This window comes from Sus scrofa, chromosome 3 (assembly GCF_054392235.1).
Source record: "Sus scrofa isolate SSC_HxYL_T2T_F1_AM1 chromosome 3, Sscrofa_HxYL_maternal_Yorkshire_Landrace_v2.0, whole genome shotgun sequence".
Taxonomy (NCBI): domain Eukaryota; kingdom Metazoa; phylum Chordata; class Mammalia; order Artiodactyla; family Suidae; genus Sus; species Sus scrofa.
In genome coordinates this window covers 107,905,970-107,929,071 of record NC_139385.1, presented here as the reverse complement: position 1 = coordinate 107,929,071, position 23,102 = coordinate 107,905,970, and the positions used below count along the sequence as shown (strand labels likewise).

The 23,102-nt window shown below is 39.0% G+C and overlaps 1 protein-coding gene and 1 long non-coding RNA gene across 16 annotated transcripts in view; one reads left to right on the top strand and one right to left on the bottom strand.

Annotated features, from left to right (window-relative positions):
- The window catches only part of LOC146404833 (uncharacterized), a 1,439,763-nt gene that overhangs the window by 462,479 nt on the left and 954,182 nt on the right, over nucleotides 1-23,102 (bottom strand). The window lies entirely within an intron of this gene.
- Nucleotides 1-23,102, top strand: part of CAMKMT (calmodulin-lysine N-methyltransferase) — a 406,172-nt gene that overhangs the window by 355,425 nt on the left and 27,645 nt on the right. For 13 of the 15 annotated variants that reach the window (XR_014842012.1, XR_014842010.1, XR_014842011.1 and 10 more), the window contains one exon: nucleotides 4,327-4,393. The exons of the other annotated variants lie outside the window; for them this stretch is intronic. Coding sequence is in view for 8 of the 13 variants with exons in the window: in XM_085019399.1 (XP_084875525.1) it covers nucleotides 4,327-4,393 (67 nt within the window). In the remaining 5 variants the exon portion in view is untranslated. The remainder of the gene's footprint in view (nucleotides 1-4,326; nucleotides 4,394-23,102) is intronic. 15 annotated transcript variants of the gene reach the window in all.

Sequence of the window (23,102 nt, the reverse complement as noted above, 5' to 3'; positions counted from 1 at the left end):
TCCCTTTTCGTGTAATAAAGAAAGAAATCTCCAAGTCCTCCCCAGTAATAATTACTCAATAAAGTCCATAGCTGGTGTTGACAATGACACAAGACCAGGGGAGAGAAATGGTATACTGATTTCTTCTTGATGCCAAGCCTCTTCCAAATCATAATGAATAAAAGTACACTACATATAAGGTGAGCAGCCCTCTCTGGTACACTCACTAATTCGCCCAACGCAAGTACCCTGCCTTGACCCATCCTTAGTAAACGCCAAGCAGGTTATCTGCAGATTATGGCGATGCTTGATGACCCAGTCTCAGGTTCCTGACTCAAGCATCTTATCCCCCCCAGTTTGCACAGTCTGGATCATGATCTTGAGCATAGGACTCTCCAAAAGTTAGATCTTCTTTTAAAGAAGAGACCCCTGGCTTTAAGGTTATTTTATTTGACAGAGTCTCTGACTTGAATAATTGATAAACTAAGTTTCATTTGGACTGCGCAGCCTGTGCCATGGATGGTTGAGACCTTGGGAATGCCAATCCATCATCCTGGGTCCATGGCCCTTCCTCCAGTGTCAAGGTCAGCTGTTCTTCTGTTTGCTGGATAGTTCCAAAATGGACTCTGTGTGCCACACATTGGGTAGAAGCTCAACAAATAGCTTTGAAAATTGAATTTAAATTTACTAATAAGTTGAGCTAATTAATTAATGAATTAAAGTGAATTAAACCACTGTTAACTGCATGCCATTTCAAGTGCTAAAGATACCACAATGTACAAGACAGAACAAGTCCCTCTTCTTGAAGGACACAGACTATACCTTAGCAAGAGCACATCCATACATGTGAAAGACACTGCAAATCTGCAGGGCAGAAGTTCTTTGATTCTTTCCAGTTATTGAAGTTCTATAATAAAAAGGTTCACGTAATTAGTTTTGAGCAACAAGGAAAAACTACAAAGCCTTAACTGCCAAACCCTTCTTTAATCACTATCACCAGCCTCTCATCCTTCCAAAGCTTTGGCCTGAATTATTGAAAAAGATAATGAATTGACATGATTTAGGGACCTGCTGTGTGTCAGGATCATCCTATGTGGTACTCCATTAAGCCTATAAAATATGGACATTATTCCTATTCTTGAGATGGACCTCAGAGAAGTTAATTTACCCCAATTCACACAGCCACTAAGTATCAGAACCAGCACTAGATGCCAGGTTCATTTGATTTCATAGCTTCCCCTCTACCCCCCCTTAAACCATTCTGTTTCATCAAGAACTAGAATGATTTGGTGAGTGTCATCTTGACTGGAGGAAAAGGCTTTTCATCCATAAATGTAACAGTTGGCATTGGTAACAGAGTTCAGAGCACTGCTACATCGTACTCTCAAGTCATAAGAGTAATAAGCAAATTTTAAAAATATTTTGAAGCCTTTAACTTCACAAATATTGCCATATCAAGCATTTTTTTAAACCTTTAGAGTTCAAAATGAACAGGATTTATTTTATCAATTCATAGCTTCTTACCCTCACCTTTGCTGGTCCAATGACAATAAAGGTAGCATAAACCAAGAACGTAACACTTTGTGAATCACACCGTTACTATTTTTTAAATATTTTCATATTTGAAGAACAACGCCAACTCTCAAAATGTATATACAACTACTGATAAATATAATAACCACTAATTGCAAGAGGAGGCTAATATTTTAAACAAGATTTGCATATCGTTAGCTTAAGTATCTCCCTATGCATAACGTATGTATAACTTGTTTAAATAGCTATTGTTATACAATATATACAATATGTATTTTTTAAGGATAAAAAGTCAAGATTAAGACAGAGCCCCACGCTTTATTTGAAGAGAAAATCTAGTTATAGAATCCTGCTTTCTTTTAGCCACAAGTATATGTCCTATAGCTCTGGAAGTCCAGTTGCCCAGACTAGGAGATTGAAGGTGATTGCTCTATATCTATTTAATCAGAAATCACATTAAGGGTTTCTTTGCACCCAGCACCTCCCACTGAAGTCTTCCAGAAGGTGGGTGCTTTCAGAGAATAGGATTTGGTCCATGCTGTTGAACACTATCCTGGACATATTGACCCGATTTGATTGAATTTCCTTTATTACCCTGAAGTGACACAGAAGAATGATAAAATCTATTATTGCACACAGTGCCAACCAGAGGAACCACCTCAAAATCTGACCTAAAGGGCGGGGAGCAGAATATAGAATCTATCTCTTAAGGCAATATTTTAATACACTATTGCCATTTTTCCTCTTTGTCCTTGTTTTAATATTTTAAAAAACCCTCATAAACCACAAAATATATTTCCTTCTCAGTTCTAAAAATAAAGCAGCCTATAGACTGCTGTGAGGGTTTTTTTTATTAAAAAAATTGCTCCTGGAATATAAATACCTATGCTTGCTTCAGCCTGACCACCTGGAGTCACAGGTTTATAAATTGTATGAAAGTATATAGTGTTAAGATGTTTACTAAAAATTATTAATAGGTTTTCTGAGTTATATAATTTAACTTCCCTGTGACTATTTTATAAAAAGTATTACCTCCACTAACAAAATAATATGTTTTGCTTGATAGATTAGTCATGTACTCACATGACGCTACAGGTGTACCGGGCCCATTATGGCATGTGGCTGGATGTCATGGAAACGGCGAGTAGGGTGTGGCCAGAGTGTGGGGGAGCTTAATCAAAACCAGTTGTCAGTTGACTCTTTACTGATTTCGCTCTCAAAATAAAGATGTCAGCTGTCCTTTTCTACAAGACATTTCATTTAGAAGAGTTTCCTGAAATACCTTCTTCCTGAAATAGACAAAACTGTAGGCCGATGTGTCATTTTAGCTAATCAAAACAAGTAGGCAAATTAGTCTCTTTTATTTTTTTAATGAATGTAATTTAACGGTATTTAATTTGCATACAGAAAGTTCACCCAGGAAAAAAAAAAAAAAAAAGTCTGCATTATAGCACTTTTGTAAACCTCAACAAAGCCCTTCATTAGGAGACCTAATTGATTTTTCCTACCCACTCCCGGGGGAAGAAAGCTATCACAGTACCTGCTTATTCACTCAGAGAAGAAATGGGTGTGCCTGGTGTTTCAAGCAGAGATTTAGGTTAAAAAGTCCTGCGGCTCTGTTCTTGCAGGGAGATCTTGGCCAATGCTTGCTTCGAGCGTTCAGGAAATCTGTTTTTCTGAGCAATAGGGGAACATCGCTTGTCTGCTTGGTGTCCTCCCCATGGGCCCAATTTAGTTCAGCTTGCAGCCCTCACTGGCATTATTTTATTTCTTGTTTATTTAAACCTTGCCTTATTCCAAAAGAGGGATTTTTGAGGCTTCGTACAGTGACACATAGAATACACCATATAACATAAATGAGAAAGCGAGGGCCATCAGACAGTAGAAAGCCAGGAAAACATCATGAAGCCAGGAATAGGACCAGTACAGAAAAGGTAGGGGTCCTTGTGGTTGTTCAGCTTAGGTCAGACATGGGCACCGAGTTGCATAGGAACTAGAGCAAAAAGAGAAAGAGGAGCTGTTAGATTTAGAGTGTCCAGAAGCTGAAGCAAAACTAGTTGGTCTGAAATCCAGCTTTTCCCAGTGTTGCAACTGACACGAGTTTTCCCCGAGCCCTCATGAACACGGCGCTGTATGATGTGATGGGCCAGCTCCTCAAAACACGGCTTCAATAGACATGGCTCCTTTTGTACAAGTCCTTACATGCCAGCACATGGCCAAAGGCCAGACCCTGAGTCCAGAAAGACAGTTCTTCAAGGAGCCTTTCACTGGATTGACTTTCTTCTTCGGTAATTAGTTTCCTCTCAAAAGTTCTCCAAGCTTTTCTCCATCTTTCTCTTCTCACTTACCCCCAAGTCTTTCCCTGCCATTCATCCTCACTCTCCCTACTGGCATTTAGGAAATACTTCAACTTGGGGAGTCTCGGAAGACTGCCATCGCCCTCCCCACGGACTGAAAGAGGCTTAGCTTTGGATCCCCAGCTCTTTTAGGCAACTGGGGCCTGCTACCTATGGAAGAGTCACCTCCCCCACCAGTGCCCGTCACCCTGGGCCTTGCCAACATACTCCCTGAATGCATTTCACAGGTGACAAAACTGCAGTCCAGGAAATTAAAAGAGCTTGCCTGTGGCAGGTAATTCAACACTGGGTGGCAGAACCAGGGATAGACCCTCCTCCTCCTGCCTCACACCCTACCACACTTTTCACCATGCTGATTCCATGTATGATAAGAATATCATGGTGTTTGTGGGCCTCTTTGGGGGGGAGGTATTCAGTCGACAATCATTGCAGAAGCTTTCTTAACCATGTCCTGTAGATGTGAGAGACATCATCGCAAGGAATCAGAAGGCTGGTGTGTTTAAGACTGGGAACATATCATGCTGGTAAGATGTCTTTTTGTATTAAAACACTGGTTGAAACTGGTTTTCTCTGGACTATGGATGATGATTAAAACTAATAATAGCTGACATTTATTAAGCACTTATTGTGGGCCAGGCACTGTCTTAAGTACTTTAAAAGGACCTTATTTAATGCTCATGAGAACCCATAGTGAAGCAAGAAGGCATTTTCATTATGTACAATTAATAGATGAGAGAAACTAAAGGTAAGTATGCTAAGCACTGGGTTGGGAATAATTTTAGGGTTGAGAGGGTGCAGTATGAGGCTGGGAGAAGCCTAGCCTGGGCCCTTCTTAAGAAAGGCTCCATTCCAGTGGTTCTCAACCCAGGGGAGGGAGCAGTTTCACGCCAGCGGTCTTTTTCATTATCATAACTAGGGCAAGGCGGTTGCTACTGGCATCTAGTGGATAGAGGCCAGGGATGCCGTGAGGCCTCCTACAATGCACTGGGCAGCCTCCTTCCTCCAACAAAGAACGGTCTGGCCCCAAAGGTCAAGTGCCCAACGTGCCAAGATAGAGAAACTCTGCCCGGTTACATGATTTTCAAATAGTCTAGGTATTCATTCCCTTTTGGATTCTGTTCGTTCTTATCAGTTAGGAGAATTGTTTACTCTCAACTGAAACCATGGTGTTTTCTGTGATGCTATATTTTATTTTTGCTCTGTCAGTACAGGCCTAGAGGAATGAACTAATCATTCAGTAGTTTTCATGTGAAATATCTATATTTCTTCATTTTTCCAGTATATGCTTAACCACATACATTGTTGGAAAGACAGTCTAAGTTTTAATTATTATTTATTACTGTTCGTCTGTCATATTTTGATATTTTGAGTTTCCTCTGTGTTTGAGAATGCTTTCCTCCACCCAAAGTTTGGGTGAAAATAAAGGTGAATGAATCGCAACAATGCTTAAAAATGAAAGTGGGCCACATACTGCAATGAGGAGATGGAGTAGCAATCTCTTTTTTTCTCTCTCTCTTCTATTAGCGGATGAAGGTAATGAAGTGTCCACAGATGTATTTTTATCTGGCACTGGAGTGTTCAGAGTAGGCTGAGGGCACAGCGGGCAGGATGTTCTGGGTTTCTTAGATAAAAAAACAAACTGGTTCTGTTTCCTAGAAAACCTCCAGCAGGTCTGGAGAAAGAGCCATCCGTTACCTGGGTATCCTTCATTCTCTGAACAGCTTTTACTCCGCAGTGAAGACTGCCATACCCTTCTGTGGAAGACTTTATTTTGGGACGTGATTTTCAACCTGGTCTTTTAGTTATCAATCAAAAGCACATTTTCTGTGTTGTCCTCATTTACATTTATTTAACGCTTAAGGTCATTTGTGACCATTTGAGTGTATTTCAGCATATGGAATCAGGGAATAATAGATTTCAGCATCATGCTGTGAAGAGAGATTGTGTTTTTACAAGACATAATGTTGTTTACTGGGTGTTAATAATCACTAATTAATAAACATATCTAGAATTCTAAAATGTTGCATTTTTGAGGAATAAAAATGTCAAGTGTTTAAGTTATGGAATGCACTAGTATTTTCCATCGTCTCTTCTTAAAATAAGTTACGTAAAGAAGCAAAATGCCATTGTTCAGCAGAGGATTGATCCCAAATGCCTGTGTCGCCTACGGCCATACCACCCTGAGTGCCGCCAATCTCATCTCAAAGTGCCTTTGTTTCTATTTCTTGTTCTTCAAAAAGGCTATTTCTAAATATATTGTTCTGAGATATACCTGGACATATAGTCGATATGTCAGCAGTCACATAGGAACCTTCAAGATGAGGGGTTGTTTTTTTATCTGTCTTTATCTCATATTAATTGTGGTCAGTTTCTTCTCTTTTATCCAAGTAAACCTTTTGTCCAAAGTCTATTAAGTCACGTTGCCAGAAAACAGGTGGATGAATCGGTTCTTGAAATGCCTTGATCTCCTATTAAGGAGCTACTTGACCACTTCACCTGCAAGAAGCTAGGAGTAAACCGCCAACCAATGATGTAATAATCAGCTTTCCCCTTCTATCCACTGCTCTCCCACCCATAACCAGTACCGTGTGATGAAAGCATTAGCTTCATGCGAGAATAAAAGGAAACTGTTCACAAAAGAGCTAAGATATAGTTCAATATTCTTTTTTAGTGCCTCAATGCATATGCAGAATTTCTCCTCCAAATTGGAGGTGTGGGATAACAGTAGCGACAGATAACTAAGAGGTATTTACCATAGCTACAAAGCCCGCATGTGAGCCAAATATTTCTGCTATTAAAAAGCACTTCAAAGCTTGACATGAAGTTTGTAACAGCTAAATGTCTCCTGTGACTTCATTTGCAAAGATCTAAAAGCAGAAAGGAAAAATCATGATATGAGAACTGTGAGCCTAAGAAAAAGTGTTTTTAAAAAGAACAAGAAGGCACCCAGAAATTTGACTGGCACCCCAAGGTCCTGTTCCCTCTGCTCTGCCAGCCTGCTCAGTAACCAGCATTCCTTCTGCTGCCAGCCTCTTCCTACTGGGCAGATCCAGGTTGTGTGGGGCCTGAAACTTATTTTGAGGGTCCTCTTTACGAGGATGAATTCGATTATATCTTACTTGGGCAAATTTTACAGAAACACACAGCCATGTGAACCCATTACTAGGGCTCCTTGTGGGCCCTGGAAGGGGTTTGTGCAGGGGGCCTCCCGTGTTTAGGCTTCATTAGCTTGATAGTAAGTCCACTCCTGCTCTCATAACCACCACCAACCTTGCCTAGGATAACGTGCTTCCCTTCCATACTCTGTCACTCCCTCTTTTCCATTTTAATCTGAGTGATTTTTGCTAAATATGAAAGAGGATGTGTTTGCAAAAGCCTAGAAGCTTTAGCCCTGACTAAGGAAGATCTAGGATGCACATATATGAAGGATGCAGCCATTACATCTTAAAGATCCTAATACAATCATTTCATAGCTTATATGTTGGTCCATCCACGCAGCCATCTATTCATTAAACTAATATGTCCAAGGTATTCTGCCATTGAGACCATAAATAGAAAGTTACAGCAAATAACTCTTGAACAAAGAAAATCATGCTACTAAATATAGCTAGAGTTTGGTAAAAGAGCAAGGATATTTACAGCTTCTCAATTGTTAGGTTTATCTGAAGCTGTCTTTAAAACTGTGACGGTCTAATAAAGAACCATTTGGAGCTTTTGATGTCTGTGTATTTCTGGGTGTTCCAGAATTAGTGAATGGCGTCATTCTCCGGTTTGTAGTTAACAGTGACAATAGTTTTAAAAATTGATTAAATATACCCTGCTGTGATATTAAAAGTAAGTTTCTACCTAAGAAAAGAGTTTATCTTTGTGTGAAAATTGCTAGAGAATTTAGACCTGTGACTTTTTAAAAAAACACAAACAAACCATTCTTTGATAAACCATTAATTTTTCTCAACTATGGAACTCATACTAACTTTTAAAATTTTTTAATAACCCAAATTTTACTTTTATGTGGGCCCCCAGATTGGCTATTGACTCCATTGCCCTATTGCTTGTGAAGATTTATGTCTTCTCTGAGGCTTGTTTTCCTGGGGAGATTAAATTGGGGCTGTGAAAATGATTTTAAAATGTCCATCCCAACCAAGTGGGATCCAGTCGCAGACTTTCCCAGGCCTCCTACGGCCTGCCCTCACTTTCGTCACTCTCTTCGTGCAGCATAGCTTTCACTGCTCCCCAACATTCGCCCTCCCCTTGGGTCACCTAAGCCTCTTCACTCTCCTCCTACGCGTTTGCCTTCCCCCTCTTTGGTCTTTGCCAGTCTTGTTCCCCTCTTCCTTATCCATCTATATCCCTTCTTCTGGATGGCTTAACTACCATTTCCTCCTGGCTTCTCAGACCACATCAGCTTTTCCTTTTTTTAACTTCTTTTGGCCTTAGAATAGTCCCACGGAAAACATGGCATATTTTTGTACTGTTCAGAGTGTGTTGTCTCTTTTCACGTTCATTGATTCTTTTCATTTCTTGGTAAATATTTTGATCACCTTCTGCCTGCCAAGGACTGTTCCGGGTGGCTAGAGATGCCGTGATGAGCAAGACTGAGAAAGTCCATGCCTTCTCGGAGTTCACATCCTAGCAAGGGAGGCAGATAATTTTCCTGAAGGCAAGAACTCTGCTTAATATGTTTTTATATTCCCTGAAGCAATTAGTACACTTTATCCCTGTTATATGAAAGGTTTTAAGATTTGTATTCGGAGCACATTTTGAAAGGCATGATAAATGACATGATAAGTTAAAAACAGGATAAGACATGAATCCATAAGGCTTTTGGAACCGAACAAATTTTAGTGGAAGAAAGTCGAGCTCTAGAGATTCAGACATCAGTTTTATATATCAGATAGCTGACTTTCATTTCAGGATAGGCTTCTTCTCAGACATGCACATGCAGTGTCTGTAGACAACCTGACATTGTGAGTAGGCATTTATCTGTCCTTTGTCAGGTTGAAGAGGAAGGTTAGAAGAAGGTAATTGAGATAAGGAAGCTGAGGGCTCTCTTTAAGAAATTTTCTGATAAAATATCCCTGTTAGTGAGTTTTGCTAGAATTATGGTAACAGAATCTCAAGAACTGCTGAGAATTCTAGAGATGCTACAGTCCTGTTTTCTTCTGTTGCTGTCTTGGATGTGGGAAAATTAAATAACGAAGTGTACTTCCTGTTACTAGCCTTTTTTATTTGCTTGCCCTTTATAGAAGGGCTCATGTCCCTACTATTTACTGTTTTGCACTAGAGAAACGAGGATGAAGATTGTCCAGCTTCAGTTATTTTAGTGGCGTTCTCCTTTTTGTATTTAAGTGAGCCAGATTTTAAAATTTGGGGGCATGCTATTTTAGGCAAATTAAAATCTAAGGACTTTTCTTCTAGAATAACGTTGTGTTCACTCTTTGGACAGGCCAACCCTGACTTTTTATGAAGGTCAAAAATCTCACAAAAATTAGCCAGTGGATAGCCAGGTGTGCATGTCTGACTGCTGCATCCTTGGTGAAAATGTCTTCCAGTATTAAGAGAAAAGTCCCTCCTTTGCAGAAATTTATATCACGGAAGTTATATCTCAAATAAAAAAGTCTTAATAGTCAAAGGACTTCCTCACTTTCAAATGGACAAAGGGGAATCTTTAAAAAAATGTTTAGAGAATGGCCTATCATAATCCATTGTTAAAAAAATATATTTTTTACTTTAATCATGGACATGATTTGTTTTCACTATTTTGCTATTACAAACAATGCTGCAGTGAAATGTGTCTACATATAAATGCACATTTGCAAGTCAGTGTATCTACAGAGCAGATTTTCAGAAGTGGACTTTGTCTGTTCATGGCCCTATCAAACTGTAAACTACTAAAGTTTGTAATATATTTTCATATCTGTTAAAACTAGTCTCTTGCCATTATCCTTTCTTCCTAGAATATTCTAAAATCATGTTGGTATTTGTATTCTGGTGGCACTTTTCATTGTGACTGACAAATATATAAATTAATTCACTAAGGCTTGACATCTTATGACTCTAAGTCTTCTATTCAAGAACGGGGAGTGTTCTTTTTAAGATTTTTTCAGTGTTTCACTAAGCATTCAAAATGAATGTTTTAAGCTTTTTTAGTGTTTCACTAAGCATTCTTCATTTCTGTTTATTTTTGGAAACTACCTTTTTTGTTTCCTTTATATATGAGATCTTTCAGCTCTTTATACACATACATACATACAAATAATAAACCGGTATGGTTATAAAGAAAGCTATAGGGTTTTGTGTAGTAAATGTTTAGTCACCTCAATAAGTTATTTCTAGTACCTTGTCGACTTACTCTCTTGAGTTTTCCAAATAAACAATCACATCATCTGCAAATGATGAGAATTTTGACATCTTTCTGATTCTTAAACATATTTTTTTCTCTTGTAAAATTTTATTGGATAAGAAATCCAGAATGATATTAAATAATAGACATCTTTGAGTCTGGCTTTTATTGGGAATTCTCTAGTGTTTAACCATTAAGTACACATTAGCTTTTGGGTTGAAATATAAATGATATTTTTTATCTTAAGGAATTTTTTAAATTTATTCCTATTTTTAAAAGATTTCATCATAAATAAATATAGAGCTTTGGCAGATGTCTTTTAAGCACGTATAGAGATGTGAAATTGTTTTTCTTTTTTCTTTTTTTCTTTTTTAGGGCTGAACCTGTGGCATATGGAAGTTCCCAGCCTAGGGGTCAAATAAGAGCTGCAGCTGCCAACCTATGCCACAGCCACAGCAACACCAAATCCAAGCCATGTCTGCAACCTACACCACAGCTCAGGGCAACACTGGCTACTTAACCCACTGAGTGGGGCCAGGGATCAAACTTGCATCCTCATGGATATTAGTTAGGTTTGTAACCCGCTGAGCCACAACAGGCACTCCCCAAGTGGTTTTTCTTATTTCACCTGTAACTATGACAATTCATATGAGCAGGTTTCCTAATATTAAAACATCTTTGCATTTCTAAAAAATTTGCCCTGGTATCTTAATTCTTGTTTTTACATGCTGCTATATTCTAATAATATGTTATCTGGGATTTTTAAAAATAATAATTTATTGAGCTATAATTCACATACCCACTTGATGTCACCCACTTAAAGTATGCAATTCAACGACCTTTAATATATTCATAGAGTTGCACAACCATCATAATCAATTTTAGAGCATTTTCACTACCCCCCAAAGAAACCGTATACCCATCAGCAGTGCTAGACAACCACTAATCTACTTTCTCTCTATGGATTTGCTTATTCTGGACATTTCACATAAATGGAATCATATAACAAGTGGTTTTTCATTTCTGGCTTCTTTTATTTAACATAGTGTTTTGAGGTTCTTGCATGTTTTAGCATATATCAGAGATCACTCATTTTTATGACCGAATAATATTCCATTATATGAATATACCACATTTTATTTATCTGTTCATCAATGGATGGATATTTGGATTGTTTCCAGTTTTTGGCTCTTATGAATAATACAGCTATGAACATTTGTGTATAAGTTTTTGTGACATTTCCTTTGGGTTTATATGGTCATTGGTAAATATGTTTAAGCTCTTGAGGAACTGCCAAACTGTTTTCTAAAGTGGCCGGACCATTTTACATTCTTATCAGCAGTATGATGTTATCTGGGCTCTTACATTGATAGTCATCAGTAAAATAGGCCCACAGTCTTATTGCACCACCTTAATTAGATTGTTTCTCTCTCTTTTTTGTCCGCCCCACGGCGTATGGTTCCTGGGCCAGGGATTAGATCTGAGCCTCAGTTGTGACCTACACCAGATCCTTAACCCACTGTGGTCCGCCAGGGATGAATCCTGCATCCCAGCACTCCACAGATGCCGCCGATCCCATTTCACCACAGCAGGAATGCTGACCTTTATTAGATTTTAGTAACACTGGCATACTGGCTTCTTAAAAGAATTTGGAACCACCTAACATGAGTCACTCTAAGTTGCTACCGTAATGCTACACCAGAACAATTTTTACCCCGTTATTTTGGAAGTTTTAATTTTAAGTTAGCAAGAAATAGTGAAATCCCTTTATTAGAATGCACTATGCTCGAAAGTTTGTCTGAAAAGTAAAAGAAAAAAAAAGAAAGTAATAATTTTATGATTTCATAGCAAATGGCACATAGATGTAATCTGATATGAAATTAGAACTAATTCTAATTTTTTTGTCACTTTGTTTTGATACCATGTGTGTTAATCAGCTGTCAGAATCATAGAATCAGAGATATTTGAAATGGAAAATGTAATTACTAAAAAAAAATTAATTAGTGCTTTTCATTCCAAGATCTCAAAACAGTTAACTAGTCCTCCTTAACAAGTGTAGAATATGCTAGTCACCAACATAGGGGGTCTGAAAGTTAGGCAAATCTGTCTTCCTTTTGGACTCTGAAACAAGTTTCTTTTGGCCAATTTACAGACAAAATCCATAGAGCCAGAGGATGGGATCAGCTTTAAAGTCAGTCCAGAAACACAGAAGTGTTGACTTGGAGCAGCAGTTCTCAAACTTTAGTATTTGAATCATTTGTGGAACTTATTACGACACAGATTGTTGGGCTCCGTCCCTGGAGAGACTGGGGCGGGCCGGAGACTTTGCTTTTCTGATGGATTCCTGAGTGATGCTGATGCTGCTGATCTGGAGACCTTACTTGGGAACCACTGGATTAGAATTTTCTCTGAAAGTTTCTCATTAAATTCCGTAGCATTTCATTGCTTTAAAGTTGTCCAGATTTCCATTCATTAAGGCATTTCCACCCACCGTATTGTCCTATTTTATAGACATCATGTATTTAAAAAAAAGAACAGCATTTACAGTCAATTCTCAATTGTGTATAGTTAGTAACTCTAGTGAATCTTCTGAGGTAAAAATTTCATTGAGACTTAATTTTATTTCCCTTCACCTTTCTCCAAGCCTTATTCCTAGGATTGAAATATAAATCAACAAAGTTGGTCAGGTGATCTGTTTGAAGGAATATATAATGAATGAAATCCTGTTTTGGTCCATCTGTTGCTGTTGTTCCTTTCCTTGGTGACCCAGCGGCGAATGTTCTTAATCAATTCTGTCTTTGGGTCCACTTTGACTTCTCTGGAGTGGCACCCTCTTTAAAATTCCCCTTTTGAAAATAAAGACGTTTGGGACACAGCACCAAAGTTTATAGCTATTGCTAAAGAGTATTCTAAATCCAGATCCATACAGGTCAAGATCTTCTGGGACAAGGTTGCTCAAAGCATTCTGTGACCCAGTTTCATGGGACTTACCTGGGCTGCATATTTTATGAGACTAACATGCTGCCTACTGTGCTAAGGAGGCAGATTGGGCTGCTTATTTTAAAAACAGAAGTTCCTTACAGACTTCCTGGGGTTGAGGTCCCTGAATCTGACGGTTAACAATCTCCTCTGGTTATTCTGATATATCTAGAGCACAGCCCACCCTTTGATAAGCACGTTTGAGCCTTCGATTATTGTCCAGTTAACCGAAAGCACAGAGGTGAATCTGTGGATATCCTGCTTTTTACCCTTGGGAGAGGTGTGCTAAATTTCTGTGGTGTCATCTTAATGACGATGCGAATGAAGAAGGGAAGGTTGTATCGATGAAAGAGCAATTCTGATTAGTTTCTTGGCTATATCACAGCCTTTCATTGTTGGGATTCAACAAGAAGCACTCATCAGAGGTAGAAGAGGCCTTTGGGATAATCCACCCGCAGTTCTCAACAAGAGGAAGACTGTGTGCCCATCTTTTTTTTTTTTTTTTTTTTTTTTTTTTAGCCAGACAATTGTTTTTGTTTTTTGTTTTTTTGTGTTTTTTTTACCAGACAATTTTTTTTTTTTTGTGCCCATCTTTACACCTGTTGTATGGGACATTTTTGTTTGGTTGTTGCAGTGACTAAGGGTTATTACTAGTACTGGAGGGAGCAGAGATTGTCATCATCCTACAAGACAAAGGACGGTCCACTATAATTAAGAATTGTCCTGTCCTGGAGTTCCTATTGTGGCTCAGCAGATTATGAAGTCGACTAGTATCCATGAGGATGCGAGTTCGATCCCTGGCCTTGCTCAGTGGGTTAAGGATCCAGCACTGCTGTGAGCTATGGTGTAGGTTGCAGGTGTGGCCCGGATCTGGTGTTGCTATGGCTGTGGGGCCAGCAGCTGCAGCTCCAGTTGGACCCCCGTCTTGGGAACTTCCATATGCCATAGGTGTGGGCCTAAAAAGAAAAAGAAAAAAAAAAAAAAAAGAATTGTTCTATCCCAAATTCCAATACTATCCCAATTGAGAAACACTAATTCCAGATTTTAAAAAATGAAGGTCCAGAAATCAAAGACTTGCATCTATTTTATAGCATTACCTTGTTTTCTGGCCTTTGTTTATTTGGCTCTGTCTGTCTAACATACATTCTTCTTTAAATAAGGGCATGGAATTAATTTGGTTAATGACATTTTTGCCTAAAATATGTTATTAAGCTTCTTTTCTGGTCCAACTCGTGTTATTCGTTTCAATGTAATTTAGCATCTGCTACATGTAAGGCACTGTGATGGACTCTTTAGGGTTCATAGAGATGAGTAAGGTGATATTTCAGCCTCAGGAAGCTCAGGATAGCCAGATGAGAGAAAGACAGTTGCCCAGCCATCAAGATTTGAGATTGAGGAGTTCCCATCATGGCTCAGTGGTTAAAGAATCTGACTAGAAACCATGAGGTTGCGGGTTTGATCCCTCGCCTCGCTCTGTGGGTTAAAGATCCGGCACTGCTGTGGTGTAGGTCGCAGACGTGGCTCGGATCCCACGTTGCTGTGGCTCTGGTGTAGGCTGGCAGTTGTAGCTCCCATTAGACCCCCCGCCTGAGAACCTCCATATGCTGCAGGTGCGGCTCTAGAAAAAGGCAAAAAGACCCAAAAAAAAAAAAAAAAAAAAAAAAAGCTTTGGAGTTGAGGTTGCTCTCATTGGGTTGATCATATATGTAAGAAGAAAGAGACAGGCAGTCAATTCAAGGTGGGGGGAATCCGAGAAAGTTTCACGAAGGAGGTAGCTATTGGGCTGTGATTTAGCAAATGAATGGCAAGGGAAGAAGAGCAGCTGAAGAGGGCCTTCTGGATATAAAAGGCTGGGAGGAAACAGTCAAAGCCAGGGAAGCAGAAAAGATGTGTCCAGGCAAATTAATAGTCTGGCCTGATGAATGGGGAGAGGCTAGAGGAGGACAGACCAGTCGGGAAGTCCTTGCCTTGGGGCAGAGGGGGAGGTGAATGGGACAGCACACATCAAGGGACTTCGGAGGTGCTGGACAAGGTTCTGTTTCTTGATCTGACTGGTGGTTCCAAGGGTATTTGCCACATAATAATGAGTGAATATATTTGATTCACGTGGTTTTCTGTTTCAGAGTTTTCTTTTACAGTAAAAAGGGGGTGTTGTTTGTTTCTGTTTGTTTAAAGGCCTCTCCGTCATTCCAGAGAAAGGGAGAGAAGTCGTGCAGGCCTGAACGAGAGTGGAAAAGGGTGAAAAAGATAAGAGATCCATTCCAGAGAAGTGACTGTGTGGGGGGAATAAATAAAGTAGAGGCATAGTAAGAGACATGCTACATTTGAGGGGCTTATCGAACATAAATACGTGTTTGCTTTGTGACAGTATGTTTGAACTCAGAGCTTTCTAGTTACAAAGCCCATTATTCTTTCTGTTGTACTGTACCTGTTACATTTACCAGATTTGACGTGCCTATAGCTATTAAGATTTTTTAAAACATGAGGAGTCCTGTAATGATTATTGGTTTTATATTTCTATCCGTAAAATAGTATTTTGCTTTGTAATACGTCTTGAACAGAAATAAGTTTTTTGACATTATGATGAAATAAAATGGAGACAACATACATTTTACTGTAATGTCAATATAATTACAAGTAACGCATTGGCACGATTTGGGTGTTTGCTGAAACCATCCTTTACGTGTCTTTATGTGTGAAAACTTGCCTGAGATTGTCAAGCTCATATAGAGCAAGGGACCTAGTTAGATGCTTGTATATACCCTGTTCTCTTTCAAAAAGCATTTTCTTTTTAATTTTGTAATGGTTTTGTTGGGGTAAAATTATCATCCAATAAACTGTACCTACACTTTTATAGGTTTTGAAATTTGTGTACACCCTTGAAACCAGTGCTGAAATTAAAATACTGAACATATCTGTCACCCAGGGGACACCCCTGAGTGTCCTCTTGACCCTGGGTAATCCCTCCTTTCTGACCCTCGAGTTTCCACCCTCTCCAGGGAACCACAGATTTGCTTTCTGTATGTTGGTTTATATTTTCTAGAGTTTTAAGTAAATGAAATCATTCAGTAGGGACTTTTTTTCCCCAGGGTTCTTGCAGTCAGTAAAATTACTTTGGGATTGGCTATGTTGCAAGTTTCACTAGTTCTCTCCTTTTTATTCCTGAGTAGTCTCCCATTATATGGCTTTACCTCAATTTTTTTTATCCTTTCGCCCCTTAATGAACTTTTGGGTGGTTGCCCATTTGTCGCTATTAGAAGTCAAGCCGTTTTGAACATTTGTGAACATCTATGGACATGTGCTTTGTATAGATAGATGCTTTCACTTCTCTAGGGTAGATACCTAAGAGTAGAACAGGTAGATCATCTAATTAACTTTTTTTTTTTTTTTTTGCTTTTTGCTTTTTAGGGCTGCACCCTCAGCCTGTGGAAGTCCCCAGGCTAAGCGTCAAATGGGAGCTACAGCTACCGGCCTACGCCACAGCCACAGCAACCCAGGATCTGAGCCATGTCTGCAACCTACACCATAGCTCACCACAACGCCAGCTCCTTAACCCACTGAGCAAGGCCTGGGATCGAACCTGAATCCTCATGGAGACTAGTCTGGTTCATAACCCTCTGAGCCACAACAGGAACCCCCAATCATATATTTAACTTTTAAAGGAAGCTACTAAACTGTTTTCCAAAGTGGTTGTATTTTATATTCCACTCAGTGGTGTCAGAGTTTCATTTCTCCACATTCTCATCAATTCTCAATGTGGTCAGTCTTTTAATAGCCTTTCCAATAGGTGTACAGTGGTATCTCTTTGAGGTTTAACTTTATATTTCCCTAAAGACTAATTATATTTCGTATCTTTTCATGTGCTTATGTGTCATTGTGTATCTTTTCTGGCAAAGTATTTATTCAAATGGCTTCCCCATTTTTAAAAAACTGGGTTATATCTTTTCTTGTTAACATACTCAAAATTCTTTACGTGTCCTAGATATAAGCTCTTTATCAGATATATGATTTGCAAAGATATGTACTATTTTTTCCCAGCCTGTGGCTTATCTTTCCATTCTCCTCCCAGCATCTTTCAAAGTGCAGAAGTTTCTAATTTTAATGAAGTCTAATTTACCAACATGTCCTTTTATGGATCATGCACCTTGTGTCACATCTAAGAAATCTTTTCCTAAGCCAAGATGACAAAGATTTTCTCCAGTATTTGTATCTACAAATTTTATAATTTTAGGTTTCACATTTAGGTTTCTGACCCAATTTCCAATTGTTTGTTACTTATTTAAAGAAATACAATTGTATGCAATACAAGTATGTCGGTCTTGTATTCCACAACTTTGCTAAGCTCACATATTCTCCTTGCTTTTTTGTATGTCCCATTGGATATTCTACGTAGATGATCATCTGCATAGATGATATTACTCCCTGCCCACTCTTATGCTGCTATTGTCCCGTAGAGTATCATTGGGTATTCTACATAGATGATCAACTAATAAAGACTATTTTACTTTTTCTTTTCCAATCTTTTTTTTTTTTTTTTTTTTTTGTCTTTTTAGGGCTGCACCAGAAGCATATAGAAAGTCCCAGGCTAGGGGTTGAATCATGATGTATATATGATATATATAAACAAGTGCCGATGTGGTTAGATATAAATTTGTTGTTTTGCTTTTTGTGTTCTGTTTGTTCCATCTGTTTGTTCCTCTTTTCATCTTTTTTGCCTCTCTTTGTACTAAATGAGTGTATTTTTATTAGTATCTCCTTTGTTATTAGTTATAACTCTTTGTTTAGTTATTTTAGTGGTTGCATTAGGTTTTGTAGTATACATCTTTAACTTATTGCAGTCTGTGCTCAAACGACATACCACTTCATCTATATTTATAAAAATTGTACATTTTATTACTCCCCTCCCAGTCTTATGCTATTATTGTCCCATATTTTACTAATGCATATTTTATAAACCCTACAATATTTATTTGTTTCACTAGTCAGTTATGTTTTAAATACAGTTAAATCACAACACAAAAATCTTATATATTTGCTCATGTAGTTATAATTTCTTATTCTTTCTGTAGATCCATATTTCTCTCTAGTATTGATTTTTTCCCTACCTTAAGGACTTGTCTTTACTTTTTTTATAGTACAGATCTGCTGGTGATTAATTCTTTCAGCTTTTGTATGTCTGAAGACATCTGTTTCACTCCCTGTCTCTCTTTTTTTTTTTAAATAATTTTAACTGGCTATACAATTCTAAGTTGGCATTTTTTTCCCTTTTAGTGCTTTAAAAATGTCACTCCATTGTCTCCTAACTTGCATATTCCTTACAAGAAATATACTGTTATCCGTATCTTTATTCATATAGTGTGTCTTTTTTCCTCTAGGTGCTTTTCAGATTTTTTTCTTTATCACTGCTTTTGAACAATTTAATTGGATTACTATGTGCCTTGTAGTTTTATCTGCTTTTAAGTTTTATTGAAGTGTAGTTGATTTGCCAGGTTGGATAATTTCTTCTATACGACAAAGTGATTCAACTATGCATGTGCACACATCCATTCTCTTTCAGATTCTTTTCCCATATAGATTATCACAGAATATTTGGTAGAGTTCTCTGTGTTATACAGTAGGTCCCCATTTGTGCCTTGTAGTTTTTGTTGTTTCTTATGCTTGGAGTTTGTTGAAACTTCTCAATCTGTGGATTAATAGTTTTCATTAAATTTGGAAATGTTTCAGCCATTCTTTCTTCAAATATTTTTTATGCCTCCCTTTCTCTTTTGTCCTTTGGGGACTCCAATTATACGTATATTAGGCCACTTAAATTTGTCCCACAGCTCACTTACTAATATTCTTTTTATTTATTTCTATTCTTTTTTTCTCTGTATATTTTACTTTGGATTGTATCCATTGCTTTGTCTTCAAATTCACTAATCTTTTCTTCTGCAAAGTCAAATCTGCAATTAATCCCATCCAATGTATTTTCCTCCCAGACATTGTAGTTTTCATCATTAGAAGTTTGATTGGGAGTTGCCATTGAGACTCAGTGGAAACGAAATCTGACTAGTAACCATGAGGTTGTGGGTTCCGTCCCTGGCCTAGCTCAGTGGGTTAAGGATCCAGTGTTGCTGTGAGTTCAGGTGTAGGTTGTAGATGCAGCTCAGATCCCACATGGCTGTGGCTGTGGTGTAGGCTGGTGGCTACAGCTCTGATTAGACCTCCATATGCCGTGGGTGCAGCCCTAAAAAGACAAAAAGTCAAGAAAAAATAAAAGAAGTTTGATTGGGGTTTTAAAAATATCTTTCATGGGAGTTCCCGTCATGGCACAGTGGTTAACGAATCCAACTAGGAATCATGAGGTTGCGGGTTCGATCCCTGCCCTTGCTCAGTGGGTTAAGGATCCAGAATTGCCGTGAGCTGTGGTGTAGGTCACAGATGCAACTCGGATCCTGCGTTGCTGTGGCTCTGGTGCAGGCCAGTGGCTACAGCTCCGATTAGACCCCTAGCTTGGGAACCTCCCATATGCCACGGGAGCGGCCCAAGAAATGGCAAAAAGACAATAAATAAATAAATAAATAAATAAAAATATCTTTCATGTCTCTATTTAACTTTAAATGCAGAGAATACCATCATGATAACTATGTTAATCCTTTGTGAATTCTAACATCTGTGCCAGGTTTAGATTGGGTTTAATTTGATTTTTCTCCTCATTATGAGTAAAGTGTTTGTTTTTTGCATGTCTGGTAAATATGCCAAATATTTTGAATTTTACCTTTTGGGGATCTGAATGTTTTAATATTCCCATAAATGTTTTTGAGTTTGGTTCTGGGACACAGTTACATCATTTTCAAGTAATTTTTAATTTGATCCATTTGGTTATCACTTTTTTTTTTTTTGGCTGCACCTGCAGTATCATGAAGTTCTGGGGCCAGGATCAAACCCATGCCACAGCAGAAACCAGAACCACAGCAGTGACAATGCTGGATCCTTAACCCACTGAACCACTAGGAAACTCCTAGGTATCACTTTGCAGAACCAAGGCAGCATTTAGTCTAGGGCTAATTATTCTCCACTACTGAGACTAGGCCTATTTAAGGACTCTACCCAGTGCTCTGAGAATTATGAGGTTTTTCTAGTCTGACTAGTGGGAACAGGTGCCATTCCTGGCCCTGTGTGAGCATTGGCCAGTCCTCTGCTGCTTACTCAGATGGTTCTTTTCCCAACTTTGAGCAGTTTCTTATACACATGCTTCAGTCAGTACCATGCAGAATACTCCAGGGGGACTTGTCACAGATCTTTGCATAGTTCTCTCTGTGTGCAACACTCTCCTATATGGGAACTGTAGCTGCCTTGATGTACTCAGATTATTAGCGCCATCTCCTCAGCTCAGGAAATCCACCTAGTTCCAGCTCAGTTTACCCTCCCTGTGCTGTGGCCTGGAAACTCTCAAGGCAGTGCCATGAGGCCAATGGTAGGGCTCACTTTATTTTTTCCCCCTCTCTCAAGGATCACCATCCTTTGTTTCTGATTCTTAGTGTCTTGAAAACGATTATTTTATGTATTTTGTGTAGTTTTGGGGGGTTGTTTCCAGATAGTAGGATAAATGAGGTCCTTGTTACTCCATCTTTACCAGAAGTAGAAATCCTCAGAAAACATTTTAAGTGGCTTCCATATTTACCTAATCTGCACATTCTATCTAGAGACCAACTTAATGTAGGAACCTCTCTTGATTGCCTTCTTTTCTTTTTTTTATCTTTTGTCCTTTTAGGGCTGCACCCGTGACATAAGGAGGTTCCCAGGCTAGGGTCAAATCAGAGCTGCAGCTGCTGGCCTACACCACAGCCACAGCAAGGCAGGATCTGAGCTGCATCTACAACCTACACCACAGCTCATGGCAATGCCAGATCCTTAACCCACTGAGTGAGGCTAGGGATCAAACCTGCATCCTCATGGTTCCTAGTGGGATTCATTTCCGCTGCACCACAACGGGAACTCCTTGATTGCCTTCTTTATGCCAAGTACTCTGCTAGGTATATTCATACACAGTTCATCCCACTACTATTTATTGAGCAGATATTATGTGTCAGGGACTGTTCCAGGCAGTGAAAATACATTATGATACAAAGCAGATTTTAGAAATATCTGTCCGTAGGGTGCTTATCTTCTACTGGAGAAAGAGATTTTTAAAAGGGCAATAATTACAGTAGAAAAACAAAGAGCAGGTTAAAGGGGTTCAGGAGTACTGGAGTAGAAATGAGTGATTGCAGTTTTAAGCAGAATGGTGAGGATAGACCACTGTGAGAAGGGAAGACATTCAAGCAGACATGAGGAGGTAAGGGAACAAGCCTATATCTGGAGGAAGAGCATTCACACAGAGGAAGCAGCCAACTCAAAGGCCAAAAGACAGAAGTGTATGCCTGATGTATTCAAGAAATCACAAGGAGATCCGTGTTGCTAGAGCAAAGAAAGCAGGGGGAGAGTTAATAGGAGATGAGGTCAAAAATGGTAGCTGGATTGTATAAGGTCTTATAGGTCATTGTAAAGTTTAGCTGTTACTCTGAGTGAAGAGAGGTAGTAAATAGAGAAGGCTCATGATTTCATATATGTTTTAAAGGATCACTCTGGCTGCCTCCTTGAGTAGAAACTGTAGGGTTATAGCAGGAAAACCAATTAGGAGACTGTATAGAAATTCAGATGAGAGATGATGGTAGTTTACACCAGGTAGGAGCAATAGAGATAGAGAAAAGCTGGATTTTGACATATTTCAAAAGTAGAACTAACTGCATTTCCTGGCATATTTAATGTGGGGTATAAAAGAAACATAACAGTCAAGGATACAGTCAAGATTTTTGGCTTGAGCAACTGGAAAGATAGAATTACCAAATGAGAAAGACACTGAATGTTATGAGTTTGGGGAAAGATGATGAGGAATTCAGTAAGTCTGAGATATGTATGAGATGTCCAAGAAGATATATTAAAATATGAAGTTGGATATATGAATCTGGAGCTCATGGGAGATCTGCAGGCTAGTTAAGTCAAATAAGATGATTAAAAACTGAGCTGAGTTTAGCAGTGTGAAGATCTTTGGTGTGTTTGACGAGAACATTTTTGGTGGAACAGTGGAGACAAAAGCCTGATTGGGAGTAGAGGAATTGAAAATAGAAAGCTTAAACAACTTTTTCATGGAGTTTCACTGCAGGAAAGAAATAGGGAACTGGAGCGATAACCAGAAGGGAGGATAGGGCCAAGAGAGGATATTTTAAGAGGGAGAAAGAAGTGCTCGAATGTTTGAATACTGATGGGCATAATCCAGTAGCGAGGAGAGAACTGATAATAGAGGGTAGAGAAGGGAGAATTGCTAGAGCTATGCTGTAGAATAGACACGGCTCTCATGTATAAGAGGAGGTACTGGCTTTAGATAGGATTTGGCTAATTTTTCCATGATAATAGGCAAAAAGCAGAGTATGTAGGTACAGATGCTATTAGGAGTAAAAGTGTGATGATGAGAGTTTGTGAACGTTCTCATCTGATTGCTGCTGTTTTGACAGTAAGGTGGGAAGCAAGGTCATCAGCACCAATGGATGAGGGAGGACGTGTTCAAATTTTGAAAAAAGTGAAGTTGGTGCAGAATAATGAGTGAGGAGACCAGGAGAGTACATGGACAAGGGAAATGGAAAGAACTGCCAGGCATCATGAATCCACTTGTGGTTCATGGTCATGAATTTAAAGCAAAGCCAGTCAGGATGCTTTTGTGCTTTCTCCAGCCACAGATGCAGTCTCGGAGTATGCAGACAGCTGGCTTTAACAAATATGAGGACATGAGAAAGGCACCAGGGAGTGAAGGATGTGTGCAAGGGAGCAGCTGAGATGGTTGGCTAAGGCACCTGGGCTGGGTGAGGAGGGCAAATACACATTAGGGAAGAGGA